This window comes from Pithys albifrons, chromosome 2 (assembly GCF_047495875.1).
Source record: "Pithys albifrons albifrons isolate INPA30051 chromosome 2, PitAlb_v1, whole genome shotgun sequence".
NCBI lineage: Eukaryota > Metazoa > Chordata > Aves > Passeriformes > Thamnophilidae > Pithys > Pithys albifrons.
Window position 1 is genome coordinate 12,157,920 of NC_092459.1, and position 16,928 is coordinate 12,174,847.

Here is a 16,928-nt window from a genome sequence, read left to right on the forward strand (position 1 = left end):
AAAGCAGTCCCACTTATCAGCAGCAGACTGTTGACAAGCTAAGGAGAAGCTGTGAGGGAAGCAATGAGTGAGCTGATGGGGAACTTGGTAAACATTGGACAGAAACCTCCCCGCTTCCTTAAGAAGAATACCTGGCATCACTATGTATTCAGAGAAGCTTTCAATTCTTAAAAATCAGTGATTCGGGACAGAAAAAATATTGTAATGGAAAATTACCAATTTAAAAAAACAGGCAGTAGTGTTGGCTCACTGGTTGTCTGCTCACTGGGTGGGGGTTTTACATGTTTTACAGCCCAGAGGACACTGACAGAGGGTAATGAGCTCTGTGTACTTTCACAGGAAGCTTTTCTCTGAACAAATGACAACCAGCCAAGAAAAGAATAGCTGTGGATGAAAGTAGATAAAAATGGTGATCAAGAAAAGCTGAAATATTCCACAGAGGCATGATATAATAAGCAGGGTAAGAATAAATCATGAAGGATATTAAAAGAAAGCATGTTTATCCAATGCATGGGAAGACAGAGTTAGCAGAATGATGCAAACAAAGATGAAGGAAGGGATAAATCTGAAATAATTTCTCTAAAAAGAAGTTACAGTTTTCTTACCTCATTAGATCCCAGTGTGCATGGTCATGGATTAGGACAAACAGCGTATGTGGATTCTGCATAGAGTTTTGCAAAAACACTTTGAATTTAATTTGGCCTTCTGCATCTAGTTTCATAACATACTGTTCCACTCTCTGCTTTGTAAGATTTTCCTTTTCTAACCCAAGTTCCAATAAAATACCTAGAGAAAAGGAACAAACGTCAGTATCTCCAGATATAAATAAATTTATGAATGTTTTGTAAATCCAAAATAAAGTTAACTAATGAGCACCTGAGTGCCAGAGATGAAACAAAGTCTGTTGATACGTCACTTCAGAGGGTGGAACACAAATCAAGAAATCAATTTTCTCAAAGGAACCCAAATCAAGATTTTGAGTGCTGGAGTCAGCAATTGAGCAAATATGAGACAGCAATTTCTGAGCCACTGCTAGCTGGAATGGACGAATTTGATGTCGTTCAATCTCGTAACCTGAAAAAAGGCAAAATTCTGTTTAGATATATGTCCAAAGTCTAATTTAATGCAGAATGTTAAGAGTTCATCAAAGAATGACTGATCTACTCTTTAAGGTGTTTTGCTTATGAACAGTTTATTTATGAAAATCCATATACAATATGCAAAGAAATCCTTCTGTATTTGGACTTCTTGGTCCTGTAAGTCTTAAATATCTGAGAGCTGAAAGTGAACTTTTGCAATATCATTGTTCTACAACAGAAGTACAACTGAAAGCTTCAAGAACTGTAATACCCAGTGGAATGAAGCAGGGCATCCATCAGTGTAAATCTGAATATTCTAACACATGAGTTGCTGTTTGCCTCAGGACCTTTCCTAGGTCGCTGCCCAGATGAATCAAACTGTGCACCCAGAGACCAGGTCTCCAGTACCCTACTCTGTTACCTCTTTAGAAAATCCATGTTACTTACTTGTACACACAGCTGTTCCAGTCCCATTCACTGCTGTTGGTTTATTCACTGAAGCAGAAAGTGATGAAGAGATGTGCCCTTGGTTTTCCTGATAATATTTCTCCAGCAAAAGATCAATGTCACCTTCTATCAAATTGAAGGGATAGTGGAATAGACATCCATGTTAATAAGAGCTGTGATTCATACTGATTCTGTTTTGTAGATCTTAAAGGCCTTTATATATGTTAGCCAGTTATGCTGCCCTTGGCTTACTGGCTGTTTTATACAGGAACCCTCTTGTTATTTTCTAGTGCATCTGTTTTTACAGCATATCACTAATAAAATGCAAATCAGGCCAGAGAATGGCAGACCAGTGCTGAAGACACTGGCTAGGGTATTTATGAAGGGTGGTGGAAAACTTAGCCTCAAGGCCCTGATCCAAAGCAGCAACAACAAAGACATGAAACTCGCTGAGTGCTCACTAACAAGGCTTACAAGAAACTTCAGAAAAATCTGATAAACATTTTTAGATCTTTAACATCTTTGAGAGGCAGAAAGAAAAATAATTTCCTATAATAATGAAAGATAAATATGAGTTTTGTAGCTACACACAATGCTGAAGGAATAAAACATGGTATGTTTTACCAAACTATTGCATATCTGCAAACACATCCTATTCTACCGAGCAGGGGCTCTGCTTACAGATGAAAGCTATGCAGAGATACAATATGCCTGACCTAAGCATTAGTGTTTCCTCAGCAGCTGAAAACATGTTTGAATATGTCTGCACTGAGCTCAGAAAGGCATGGTCTGCCCTGTGAAGTGCAACCCAGTGGATATTGGTGGCAATTATCTTTAGGATCCTCATTTACTTGTTCTGCTCAAACAGTAGCAATAGCAAAAGTGATTTTGAGAACCATACTTTGAAGATATTAAAAGCAAAACCACTAAAATAACTCCAAGATGATTCAAGGAAAATGAGATTCTCTTAAGTGGCCACTCAAAATATCACAACACATTAAGAAGAGTTCTTGTGATCTATTTACTAATGTGACATGAATAGCAAAGGGAACATGACATCCCATTAACGCTGACAAATATGCTGCATTTGCTCTAGTTTTGAGATGAAGTTTAACTTTTCATGTGGCTGGATCTACCCCCAGAGAATCCTGCTTGTAGTAATCCTCAGCATACTCAGTTTAAAAATGGTCCAGTAACCCTGGCTCTCTGCAATTTTCCTCTCTGGCCCGTGCGTTATGTCAAGTTCACAGTTATGAGGAGTTGAAAGGGCAAATCCTACCTTTGGTAAAATAACTCTGTTCTATCATGGCCTAAAAAAATTCTGTGCTTAGGGAGAAAAAATTATATATTCATATGGATATGGACTTGCATAATATAAGGATGGATTTGCATAGCTAAGAATAATATGCTCAGCTATTTGCCAGCCTATTTTTATGAAACCAAGGGATTTTAGAAAGTGATACCTTTAGGAGAAATTTCAATGTACTTTCTCAATTTTGTCTTGCATTTTTTGTATATATCTAATAATGTCTTGCTTCTGGAAAAGAAATGAGCATAGCTATTTTCTCTGACTTGAAAGTTTCAGGGACTGGGAAACATGCTTTATAATCTGTTAGGTACCTGGGCAGAGTGTGCTAAAGAAGGACCCCAGAGTTTCCACCTTCCCTGTGACCAGCTGATAGTTAACTTCTTTTTGGTAGTCTGAGGGACTGAGCATGCTCTCAGACAGAATTCTTGCCTGATACTTTCCTAAAAGACAAAAAAAAATGTAACCTTGAAAGCACTTCAAACTAAAGTTAAAAATGTTCTAAGTCACAATAAAAATAGTACCAACTAAATGAATACCACACACACAAAAATGGCAGAGACTAATCTTTTCCCTCTCCAACACATGTATGTACCAGACATCTGTAAAACAGATTCATGTTTTACAGTTCTTTGTGTTTCTTTTCCAATTTAGAAATTTTTTTTATATAGTATATAATAAGACCATATAATATTCAAAGAAACTGTCAATTATCTTACACTCATAATGAATGGCTATTCAAGTAATTTATTTAATTGTGAGCATAGCCCTCAACAGGTGTTTGGGAGGGAACGACATTGAAAGACCATCTTTTAGAAGCCAAGAAAAGGTTCAGTCCTCTGCTTGCAGTAGTATCCCAGCTGCACAGAGCAGGAGAGCTTTACGCACTGTGTGTGTCGTAACTCGCTATTATTTGTTTGTAGCTGTGTTGGCTGAGATGCCTTGGTGAGAAAACAGGCAACAGAGGCAGAATGTAGGATATGGGGAGAGACCCGACTGTGCAGTGTCAGCTTGGGTTTATCAAAGTTCTGCTTTGTGAGGCAACTTACTGGAACTCAAACCAAAGCCTGCATAGCATTGAAGTACTCTGGTTTGCCTGGAGATACACCCTTGGGATATTACCTGTTATCACAATGCAGGAATCAATGGCTCGATTTCTACTGGCACATATGATCACAACATAGTTTGTCTTTATTAATTTTCCTTCAATGAGTAGCTTAAACATTTCTGAAAGCCCTTCTGCCAGAGAGTAGCTGCACTCAATGATGTGGACACTGTTGTTGCAGGAGCTGGCTGCCAGGCCTGCCAGCCAGGGAAGCTGGGCTGAAGTCACTGGGGTGATCTGGCTGGGCACTTGGGGGAAAGTCTGGGGAACAGCCTGCTGGTACTGACGGATTTCAGACAGGTGTGATTCCCGCCATGAGCGCATAAATATTTGTTCCAAATCCTCAATCAAAGGGACCTGGTCTGCAGCTAAAAAAATTGAAGACGGAAATATTATGAAACAATTAAACAAAACTGTTAAGTTAAAAAAAATTCATTTCAAATCTGTTCTTTTTTAAAGATGAACATGTTTCAGATTTATGCATTCATGACTCCATTGCCTTTAGGAGATGTGAACCAATTTTTCATTTTGAAATGCCTTTGTGATACCCAGGCAAAGCTGCCCTAATTGGAACCTAAGTATCAATAATTAGAAATATTTAAGAGGTTGAGTTGTGCCTGTCTCAGAACAGTACTACTGCTAAACCAAAGACTATGCAAGAGCAGTGAATTACAGCTCTTTTCCTTTGTTTTTCCTGGCGAGGTCCCAGATTGAAGCAGAAAATAAATTTTATATGATTATAATACCATCATCAGTCTGGTTTTCAAGACCTAAATATTTTATTTTGTTTCATAATTCTCAACGTTTAATATTGTCCTGCCCTAATGTTCCTTCTCTCTTTTGCCAGCATGCAAGACATTCATTGCAGTTTATCTGGATGTAAAGCAACCTTACCTAGCTGAACAAGGTAGTAGACAGTCAGTAAGAGCTGCATTTCCTCAGAAATAGGCTGTATTGTGGAGGCACCGTATTGCTCATATGCTCTAGATAAAGACTGTGAATTTCTGTAACAGGTGTACAACAAAGGACTCACTATCACATCATTAATGTTTCCACAAAGATATGGGAAGTTTCCATGACCTACAAAATAAATGTATGCACACATAATATTAATTTTGTAATTTCCCATGTAAGCATTAAACTTAAAAGCATTTGAAGTAAACCTCTTAAAACTGACAGCTTTAGCAGCATTTAGCAGTGGGACATGTTGTTACAGTTCTTACAAAACAGACTTCGGACCTTGTAGGGTGAGGGGTTTTACCTTTGAAAATAACTGGCTTTGCTTTACAGATTTTCAGCAAGTTGTCAGGAACTGAGACTGGTTCTCCCGAGCCCACCACTGGAGACGAAGCTGGTCCCACCAAAGCAGAATGTGGTAAAGATGACAGGCTTCCTGCATCTAAGATTTTAGACATATTGTTACTGGAGTGAGGTCTAGTAACAATTTACTCAGAGAAAATTTGTTTGAAATCATCTCATAGCCACATTTCCTATCAGTATTAACTGCTTTTTATGGCTCCATCACACATTCACAAGGGCTACTATAACCCATACTATTATGCTAACTGGCTTGGAGAACTAATTGTGTTATTGCAGCCCTGACTATCCCACATGGATCTAAAGATTTTGAAGTGTTTATAAACAGACAGTTCTAAGTATGAATGCAAGAATAGAGAGACTTATGTGATATCAATGCTTTTATAATTATGATTTGTGAGTTCTCTATAGTTATGATTTGTGAGTTCTCTATTTAGTTTCACTGGTTCTAAACAGGTTTTATTGCTATAGCAAAGAAAAAAATAAGACACAATGTTTGCTCAATCATAACTTCTTTATGACAATGTTACACTAAAAGAAAACATTCTGGGGAAACTTTTTTTTTTTCAATGTATGTCACTCTTGTCTGTATAGACTATAAAATCCAATGCCAAGAATGCTATGACAAATAATTTAAACAACAGATGGTACTCTGATCTAAGTTAATATGCTAATTTTAATATTCCAAAGGTGTTTGGATGGCTAAAGATGGACATCTGTTGGGGTTTGTCAATGACTTGATGATTGGATTTTAAGGAGAGTTAAGCTCAGAGCCTCGAAAAGAAATCAATGGAAATGAAGCACGTAGATGAGCACAGAGGTAATAAACACCTTTCAAACCTCTAATATGAATTTGCCTGTGTCTTTAAAATAATGCCTCTTTCCCCTCATAATCTTCTGAACAATGAAACAAACAAAATCATTACCTTAAGTATAGCTTACCATTTTTAACTCTGTTTGGAGCTTGTGGATTGAGCTGCAAGTTCCAAGTTTCAGTGGATGATGGAGATTCTGGTGACCAGCCTTTATGGCGCTTTTTTGGAGGCCCTGAATTTGTTAACGTGCCTGAATAAGAATAATGTTTCAGAGAAGTATTAGAATAAAATGTATTCAGGTTTGTGCATGATAATTCAATATATTTTAACAGACTGAATGTGTGCATTGAGTAATAAAGATATGAGTCCTCTTCAACAATTTTCCCATTTACAGCATTTTTGCCACTTCTTATTGGTTTCCACCTTTGGTTTTGTGTTACTCCATATTAACTTCTAATCAAACTACTTCTACACCTTCCTCCTACCCACATATAACTTCAACTTCTTTGCCTGTAAATCATAACTTTCTCACAGTTTTTCCAGAAGCTTCTGATGACTACTTTCATTAATTTTCTATCATTAATTTCTTCAGTCTTCTTTTGCACTTCTACAAACTTCTAAAATTATGAAGTTCCACTGACCTCAAGTATTTCTAATTATTGAGAGGCAGCAGTTCTCCAGGAATTGCTCAGCAACTTGCAGGATTGATCTATTTCTGTTTCTGGATGTGACTACACAGAGGTTGCTGACATTGTTTCACACGGGCAAGGTTGTATCTCCACATAAAATTCAAGACAAAATAATCATTTTATATAAAGAATGTTGGAAAAGAAAGATAAATCTGAAATCTTCAGATCTAGAAGCTTGTTCAGTTGCAGACCCTTACACACAGGTTTTCAATGACTTTGTCCCTTAGACTTTTACCACGTGAGGGCAGCCTTTGGTCATTTGTGCTGCTCATCCTTTCACTTGGTTTCCCGGCACAATGCTATGACAAAAGTCACAAAATACTTGTAGGAATACAAAGGGCTTTTTATTTGACAATGCCGTGCTCTTTTCAGCAGATAATTTATGTGAAAATAATCCATCTGAAATGAATTGGCAATGTGCTGCTGCATGGAAAAAAGAGATTAAGAACCTGAGTGGCAAAGAAAAATAATTTGTCTGTGATGCCAGCAGGGAAACTCGGGAAGACATTCTAAAATAGAGCTACTGCTTGTTTCTAGCCATAGTGAAGATTAATTTTCTTCCTTAAACAAGCAAGTGACATACAGTTTGTGAGAGAAAACAATTAACACAAATTATTATAATAATGGTACAGTGAGGATAGTTTCTTGAATTTGAAGCCAGCTGTCAAAGTCTGAAGCTCCAACCCAAGGGGAAAGGCAACACGGGAATTATCCTATCAGAGATTACTTATAAATCTTTCTTAATTCCCTTCAGGAAACCTGTTGGTGAAATGGATGCAAACTGACACATTCTTTAAGAACCTGGATCCAGAATCTTATCTGTATCTCTATTAAATGAATGGACTGTAAATATAAGGAAAAACATCCAGTTAATATTATGAACTGTAACAAAACTGGGATTGAAAACATATCAACAATTTTTTTCCTGGAAATTCACACAGAAAACAGCATTATGGTCAGAAAGGACTTGGAAGGAAATAGTAATTTCTACTCAACGGGAAATTATAATAATGATAGACTTTGCATGAGGCTTCTATTATACCCATGTAATACAGAGTTTAGGGTTATTAAACAACAAATCCATGCAAATACCTAACACCGAAGGTCTTGTCAGAGCAGACAGATTATTTTTCATCAATTGCTGTTTAGGTGATTCCTTGCCATTATAAACTGTTGAGCTGAATGCTGCTGTTGAAGGGATGTGATCTATGGCTGCAGCTGGGAAGAAAAAAAAACCTCAAAGTATTTACATTAAACATTTCTAGGTCTGCAGTTGATATGATAAACTGATCACTTGATCATTTAATAAAGCTGACAGCATCTGCTCAATGGGCAATGCAATGCTGAATAAAACAAACCCATTTCTGATCTCATATTCCCAATTAAATGTGTATGTCAGAAGCTGTAGCTTCTTTGCAGGATCCTGGTTCTTATATGAAGTTTACTCAAGAACCAGCTAAAAGAGAGGAGTTGTCTGATATTTACTAAGCCTCCATCTCAATTTGACAGGGGTCCTTTCTAGTCTTTTTTTAACTATGTTGCAGGAAAAAAAGAGAGGTGTTCTCAAAATTAATATGCTTGTAACTAATGTAGCTTTTTAAAATATGTAACATCTAACAAAAACCCCAAACCAAACCAAACAAAAAATTAAAAAAACCCCAATGTGCTATTGATGATTTGTTCAGGACGGGCACCAGTATTCCAGATCACAACTATTTAACAGACCTCTATCTCACAGAGAAAACAGAACATAACCACCAACAAATATGCCTCAGCTCTCCTGTGCAAATTCGGGTAATGCTCACAAGACACTGAAGAGCTGTTTTCATTATTAAGAAGCTCAGAGAGATCACTCAAGCCTCTATCAACCATCACCTTTCATTTATGTCAAGTTAATGGAAAAGTAGAGGTCTCAGAAAAAATTTTATTACAAAAAAAGTTACCAAACATTAGTTTTGTTTGTAATATTAAAGTAACTTTTCTCAGCAGAAGGAAAAAGGAGCTTTTAAGGTGATGCCCATATAATGCCTGCAGTAAACAGGATTCTGGTCATAACATAAAACAGACTGGATCAGAAGAAAAAGCTGAAATGACATTGGATCAATTCTGCAACAGTTGTCATGTGTTACCAGACAAGCAACAGCTGGAGCAAACAATAGCGTTTTAAAAAATTTTGGTTTGCTTTAGCTATGAGCAAGCTGCAGAACACCTATTTTTCTATTCGCTAAGCATAATACATAAATACATAAACCTGAGGGGAGAAAATGGACAGCGAGAAGCCTTCCAAGAATGACTGCCTCCCTTGTTCATAATGTATCTCTAATTCTATTCAACTTGGTTTGTTTCATGTGGCACCATGCCCATCTGTTTGTCCTTGCATTCACACAAGGACACGCAAACACAGGTGCACAGGAGAGTCAGAGCAGGTGGAGCCCCACCCAGCGTGTTCCTCTCCTGAGCAGTACCTGCTTGCTGAGCCCCGGCTGCAGCACTGGGGGTGGCAGCTGGCAGCGGATCACTGGAGGCACTTCCAGAGAGGCCTGAACTTTCCGGCAGTTGGAACAAGGTGCTGGAGCAGGTACTGGTTGAAGACTGACGGCCTCTGAACTCTTGAGAGAAAAAAAAAGAACCTTCTTAACCCCTGACAACAGTGGCATTTGCTTACTCCCAGCCTATTCGATTTGATGATTTCAGACAGGAATTGCTTAGAGGCTACAGCACATGGAATGAAGGAACCAATGTCTTCAGACATACCAGCCTCTTATTAGGTCAGACAATGGGTTTTTACAGCTGCTCTAGCAATCACCTAGCCTTAAAAAGAGTCTTTCCTTCAACTGATCTGTGTTAGGTTGTGCACAGACACCAGTCTCCATGATAGCTTGGATGATGAAAACCAGAGCTCGAGGAAGACAGCTTCATTATCTTACCTGCCCCTTTCCAGCAGATTACAGATCCTTTGGTCAGAGCTCCCTGCGCATTCCTGACCAGATAATACTTTAAGTGTTTCTGTTTCTTGGGCTGAGTGGTCAGTTTAAGATTAATGTGATTTGAGAATTCTGTAAAGTAGCAGAAACCCTTCTTGCCACAGCCAACACAATTGCCAGAGAAGCCTGATAAAATAAACAATACATATAATCCAATGAGATAGGAGTCACTATTAATAACATTAAAACACTACTCTTTTCTGAGAAAAAGCTGTGTCTATGATTTGTGGGTTTTTTGGGAGGGTTTCATAGAGAATTTTTTATTAACATTTTCCTCCAAAAAAGCATTTACACTTTATGCAAAATGTATATAGCACTTTGGATACCTGACTGCAAAAACGCTGCCCCACACTTACAGAACAATTGAAATGGGCCATATTTTTCATTTTCTCCCACAAAGACCACAATTCCTATTTATTATATACCCATGAAAAGTTTCTGACCGAAGAACACTGAATCACATGCTGAACCCCAGCCCTATTCAACACCACAGCATGAACATGTTTCAATTCTCTTTCACTTTTCATTGAAATGCACTTCATTTCACTGAATTTCAATTTAACTTAATTGAAACACGCAATTAAGTCTCAAGAAATTAAATATATTTAATATAATATATTTAATTAATTTTAAGTATATTTAAGTACCAAGTTCCTACTATAAATGCTTTTTTAGAGAGGAAAAATGCTAAAGGATTCCTGGGCTATTAATCCAAAGCAGCTCTCTCAAATTATGGCTGGACTGTGTCAGCACTTCACAGCAGTTGAAACTATTTATGATTACAGGAACAAAGTGTCTGCAACTTTATAGACACGACAGAGACACAGTCCTTCCCTGTAAAGCTTTTTGTACTCAAGCTTGATGAGGCATTTCCAGGGATACTGCCATTTCCTCTCATTCTGAGATACACAGCTTGAGCCTCAACAAGGGGCTTATGGTGCTGATGACATTATCATCATAAATAAAGGGCATTCCTCACACAGCTGCCTTTAAATTCTTAAACAACTTTTTTGTCTCTTTTACAATGTATTTCCTAAGACATTTTCATCTTCCATCAGACTAATGCAACTATCTGAAAATATAATCTACAAAGAAATCCTATAGTGAGAAATTGGAAGATGATCTTCCCCATAGAAATACTCTCTCTGATCCCTACACATGACTCAAAGCATGATGTTTTCTTTCATTTTAATCACATCTAATGAACATTTTTATGTGTCATAACAGTGAACTGAAACATGTCAATAATAAAGAAAATGTATTTCACATAAGATGTGGACAGTACTATTGTAAAGAACTGAAATAAGGGATAAATAATATGGTAAATAAAATTAGGTGCCATTTATAAAAATTATTTCAATCACATATCTCAAATGAATTAAGCTTACAAATTAATAGTGAATACTTTCTTCCTTCTGTAAAGTACAAGCACTAAAATATAGTGTACTGTAAACACCTGTTTCTTGGCTTACAACCTGAGCACTTTCATTTTTTCAAAAGGCTCAGAAGAACTTGTTAAAAAACAAAGTTGATGTGGGAATTGCCGTGGTATCCGTGGGAACAAGTGGTTAACAACTACTGAAAGCTGCCTATGATCTTTCTGATCCTAGTCAGTAGGATGACAAAGGTCATTATGACTCATAAAATCAGTACAAGTCATGACTCTGCAGAATCCTCTGTGTTATATCAGTCAGCACAAAAGCATCTGTCTAACATCACGGAGCCTTGAGTAGCTGCAATAAAAGCAACAACAAAAGGAAACAAAATAAGAACGGATGTGGAAAAAGCTGTAGCGTTTGCATGCATTTTATGCCAATTAAGAAATCGTGAAAAATGCTTCTGCCAGTAAATGAAAACTTCCCATACCTTTGACAACACATTGAGCCTCACCAGCAGCAGCAGCACTGAACTTTTTGCCTGGTTGCCGCTTACAAGACCTTACATGTTTTCAAATTTACACCTTTTTTCCCAAATGTACACTTTTTCTGCTTCATCATATTGCTGGGAGTGTCCAGCAACTTGACAAAGCCACATGTAGGAGTATCTGTTTAACTGGGATTGTACAGCGGACACCAAATATTTTCATTTAGACTTCAGATCTTCAGATCACTTTTGTAAAGTATCATCTGTATAAACCAGATTTAGCCGTAACTTCCACCTGAAGTAACCTTTTGTCCTAATAACCTATTTTTAACTCTGCAGCACCTACTGGAAAAACAGTTTATACCACATATAGCATACAGGTGAGGCCTAACAAAGAATAAACAGATCTAAACTGTCCACTTGTTTTGAAAAGTCCTTACAGAATAATTTATAAGTTTATTTTTTAATTTTACTTTTAAATCATTTTTAATTTTCCTTTTAAGTCAATTTATCATCTTTCCCCTCAAGCTTCCCCAGCCTCTCTGAGACTCATTCCTTTCTTGCACGCTCCTGTCAACACTCTTTTCCATCCTGTTCCCTCTGACTGACACTCTTTGACAACAGCCACTGCTGCAACGATGCAGCTCAGCCCTGACATCACAGACAGAACACAGCATGCTCTTATAATTCCGATGCAATAAAATGCTGTTCAATCATTACTTACTACAGGCCTCTGCCAGCCCTGCTCATGGCACTTTACGTGGCAGATTGAGTAACACTGAGAACCCACACATTTCATCCTCCTCCTTCTCTGAATGCCTTGTTCACATGCCATGGCCTGAGGCAGCAGCTGATGGAGAGGACAGCGTGTTTCATAAACAAGCTGCATTAAATATTCTTCCATACATTATAGAGAGGACAAAGGTCAGGGGAGTCGGGGCAGCCATAAGGTGAATCAATATATCTATGTCATGGGATTGATTTCACAAGAGAATTAGAAATCAATGCCTGGAGTTTAGGGCTAAAAGCCTTTCACCTTTAGGTCACCAGTTCATACTCAGCTCTGTTTGGTAGTGACTTAAGGCTGTTAGCCTCAGAAGATTGTTTAATCAGAAGGTGTTTGATTGTATCTGTGTTTTATCATATGCATTTGCTTGAATTTGCTCACATCACAATGATCAATTGTCTATAATTTAAAAAGCTCTTCCACAGCAGAGACCTTGTGCTCCAAAGAAGGACCTTGGACCAAAAGGATATGAAACCTGACCTACCTTCTCCCTGGGAAAATAGTTCCTTTGGATCAACAGTGAGCTTGTGCTAGGGATAAACAGAGGACTTCTGGATGGAAGGATATCCACTTAATATTTCATAAGCAAATCTTTCATAAATTGGCAGAAAATTTTCATCCTGTTTCTGTTTGACACTAATAACAGGTGTTTAATTAACATTAATATTTTAGTGGAACATTGGCAGTTTGATTAAAGAAAGAATGATTATATTTTCAACTTTTCACCACAAATATTTCTTCTTTTCAGTTCTACTCACAAGAAAAAGCACAGAAACACTGACAATGCTCCATGTTTTTCCCACCTACTTAATACCATTCCACTTGGTTCTAAATTTAAAAAATTGAATAAAATCAATATGGTCTAGCTGGAGAGCTCCATTGTACAGAAACTCAGCACTATTTGAAAAGCCCAATAGAACATTGCATATTTATAAGAAGCAGTCACAGTATTTTATACTTCAATCTTTTCATCTTCCATACAGCCAACAATACAAACAAACTAATCTTTTCCTCTGTCATTTTGACCACAGGGACTCACTGGGGAAAAAAAAGGATTTCTTGTTCCCTGCTAGGAAAGTAGACAGCTGTTTGGTCTTTTGGGAAAATGATGGGTGAATAGCTGCTTTGTTTATCATGAGAGACCCTCCTGAAGAGTGAGAACTAGGGAAAAAAAAAAACAAACAACCAAGAAGTGAAAAAACCCTTTGGGAGTGGTACATGTTAGCTGTTTTAATTAGGAAACAATAAATATCGTATTATCACATATCACTTCCACCATCTAAGCATTCCTTTAGGTTGCATAAAAGCCAAGAAACAGCTCCCTAAATGCAAAAAGTTGAATCTCTTTTGCAGAGTGCTTAAACCTCTGATCTAACATGATAAACACAATCATATAGAATCCTATGACTCTATATATGGAACATGCCTAAGCACAGAGAACTTTTTGCTTGTCAAAAATATAGTCTTTTTCAGAAAATTTTGTTGGGTTTTTTCCCCAAAGGAATAATACATCAATTGTAAAAACAACTTCCAACAGAAATTACTTTCAAATCAGAAGCACATATGCCTTGATGGTGAGACAACTTATTAGCATAATCAATAAACTGGCTCATAGCCCAGAGACATATCAACAACTCCTAATAGGAACAAGATCACAAGTCCAAACCTGGCCTGGCAACACTGAGACATTTCCTCCTTTCTCCTGGAATTTTTGTAGAATACATACACAAGTAGACTACTAGAAATCAAGAAATTATTGGGTAACTCATTAGTGTCTTCTTCCTTCAAATAAACTGAAAAAACCTCAGTAACAGCTGTCTTACAAAAATACATTATATTAAGAGGAAAAAGCATGAAAGTAAGCAAAAACCAATGGAGTTGAAGGGTTATAAATTATGTGTCTGTATCACCAATAACCCTTACCAAAAGTGTGGTATATACTCTGACTCAAGGCAGCTCATTTCAATTAAAAATGAATCCTTTTCAATTTCCCTCTAAACTTACAAAGGCTTGAAGGGACAACTTTCCATGCTGATCCAAAAGGCCAATGTGTTTGATGGAGAACTGCCTAAACTCAGAATACCAAAATAAGGCTTCTATGATGTCTTGAAAGGCACGACATTAAAAGGAGTTTCCCTTCCTCATATGACATGTTTTCAGTTTATAAATCCATCCACAGACAGAGGTCACTGTGCTATAGTAATAGACTCTGAAGCAATAACGGTTCTGTCTTTTATCCCACTGTGTCAGAAATCATGAGATTGTTCATGTCTGCTTCTAATTTTACTTACCATGATTTGACTTGCATCAGGGTATGAAAACCTTAATCAAACAATCATTTCTATTCATAGTATGATCTATTGTACAAATAGTTTGCTATTCTCATGTTAGTAAGATACACAATTTTTTTTCATTAGATTAGGGACCAGGGACATTACTATTTTATCTCCAGCTTTGAGATGAAGACTTTGGATCTTACAGTATGTAAGTTCTTTTATATTTAAGCTTGTCATAGAATACATAAAAGAGTTACTAGAATTCTCCGCAAAAGAATGTGATTAACTGGGGTTTAAGTGTATAGCAACAGTAAAAAATAAGCATTTAAATGGTTTCAGGAAACTAAAATGTATGAAATAAGCAAACTGAGGATGCAAGTAGCATAAAGCCCTCCCAATTATGCTCCTGTTGCCTTTTTCTGTTCTTGTTTAGCATGCAATTAACAAATACACTACTTCCTCTCTGCTAACAGCCTAAGGAGCTTAAGCTGTTAATAGTGCTAGCACTGAATGACTTGAGTGGTACAACATTCCTGTCTTTATCTTTAAAATGACAACATGTGGGTGATTTACAACCCTCCTAATTCTTTTACAATCACTGGTCAAATGCACTGTGACCAATCCAATTCTGCAAGATCACATGAGGAAGGACGTTACTGTACACAGAATCACATTATGCACCTTCACACTACACTGTCAGCGCAAATGCCTTGAAGTTGCTCAAACTGAGATAACAACTGAGTTCACATCATATCCTTCAGTGTTTGTGAAAGAAACCTCTTAAAAGACTTGACAAATATTTCTTTTTGCTATTCAAAGCTCAGACTGGTGCACAGATACAAGATGCTTTTTTTTTGGTACACTAAAAAAACAATACATAAGAACCTGAGTGTCTGATTGAAAGAAGAGTTCCCCCTCTAACTGTGCACCAGTTTTTCCGGTATAATAACTATTTCATTTTAGTAATATTAATATTCAGATCATTAATTCACATGAATGAAGATTTTCCCCATTTGGCTTGATCTGGATGAAGGTAATAGCAATCAGAAAGACTATAATAAAAATAGATCTATTTTTATGACAGAAGTTAGACTTCCAAATAGATCAAATGCAGGAAACTGAAGCATCATAGTAACAGTATTTTTCAAGCACACAGTATTAACTGATTACACATACAGGAAAAATTTCAACTTATAACCATGCATTTTTTTTTTTATGGAATGATAATAGCAAAAAGTCATAGGTAGGGATCCAGAACCCCGGCTATTGTTCAAACACAGTGGAGAGTATTATCCCTATCTCAAATAAACAAATAAACATGGTCATTAATTTTTGTAGTCCAAATTACCCTTAAACTGTTTACATGTGTATAATAGCCTACAATTTCCACTTGACAGACCTACAGTCTGCACACATCAGTATTTGGAAAGCTAAAAGAGACAAGCAGCAGTTCAACTAGTCCAGTTACAAATTGCAGAATTCCAGCAACTAGGATATAAACTGGTCAGACAATGACTTTAGCCTTGGACTACAGAACAGAAGGTGATGAAGCATCTCTAATGAACTGGCTCACTCTATGTCTTTCAAAGCAAACACAGCCAACTCTGAGTTATCTTCTTACGCATCAACTCTGAGCATTACTGTAGACATGGAATAGAAATAAGATCTGCTGAACTCAGACCTGTAAAAAACAATTAGCTATTAACTGAAGACCACAGAAGAATCCACTTACTGCAATTACAGACACTTACCCAACAGGGCATTACGCCCGTTGTCATCTGGCAGGAATCTTTTATCCACAGCACACACTAACAGGTGATCAGGTAAATTTGGTGACTTTGCACCAACAAGTAAAAACCCAGATGGAACCTCAATGTGTTCATTGGAAATAGAAACCAGTCTCAAATCTTTACCAGCCTGGCAGAAACCTAGAAAAAGATCAATTCTACTTATTTTAAGTTGGTAATTTTTTTTGTTTAATGCTCACAATCCTTCATTAAAGGACTTCCTATATTTTTAATGAAAACAAAGGTCTTACTGTCTAAAATCAAAGGGATACCAAAAATAATTTTCTTCCCTGCATTTTGGTCATACATAAAGATTCTACTAGTACAATAAACAAACAAAAATTTGAAAATGTACAGTGAAGATTCTCTTTATGGTATTTTTCAACCTACATATTTAAGGGACTATTCACTAACATCATCATAACTTAGGTCAAACATTCAAAAACAGACATAATAATTCTCAGTATCTGGTG

At 36.9% G+C, this 16,928-nt stretch overlaps 1 protein-coding gene across 1 annotated transcript in view; it reads right to left on the reverse strand.

Moving 5' to 3' along the window:
* Positions 1-16,928, reverse strand: part of GREB1 (growth regulating estrogen receptor binding 1) — an 87,207-nt gene that overhangs the window by 31,242 nt on the left and 39,037 nt on the right. Inside the window, exons 4-15 of the mRNA XM_071547802.1 lie at positions 16,420-16,596; positions 9,686-9,868; positions 9,224-9,367; positions 7,851-7,976; positions 6,197-6,319; positions 5,199-5,336; positions 4,832-5,017; positions 3,955-4,305; positions 3,147-3,275; positions 1,527-1,652; positions 877-1,074; positions 606-786 (exon numbers count right to left, since the gene is read on the reverse strand). Of these exons, the coding sequence (XP_071403903.1) occupies positions 606-786; positions 877-1,074; positions 1,527-1,652; positions 3,147-3,275; positions 3,955-4,305; positions 4,832-5,017; positions 5,199-5,336; positions 6,197-6,319; positions 7,851-7,976; positions 9,224-9,367; positions 9,686-9,868; positions 16,420-16,596 (2,062 nt within the window). The remainder of the gene's footprint in view (positions 1-605; positions 787-876; positions 1,075-1,526; positions 1,653-3,146; positions 3,276-3,954; positions 4,306-4,831; positions 5,018-5,198; positions 5,337-6,196; positions 6,320-7,850; positions 7,977-9,223; positions 9,368-9,685; positions 9,869-16,419; positions 16,597-16,928) is intronic.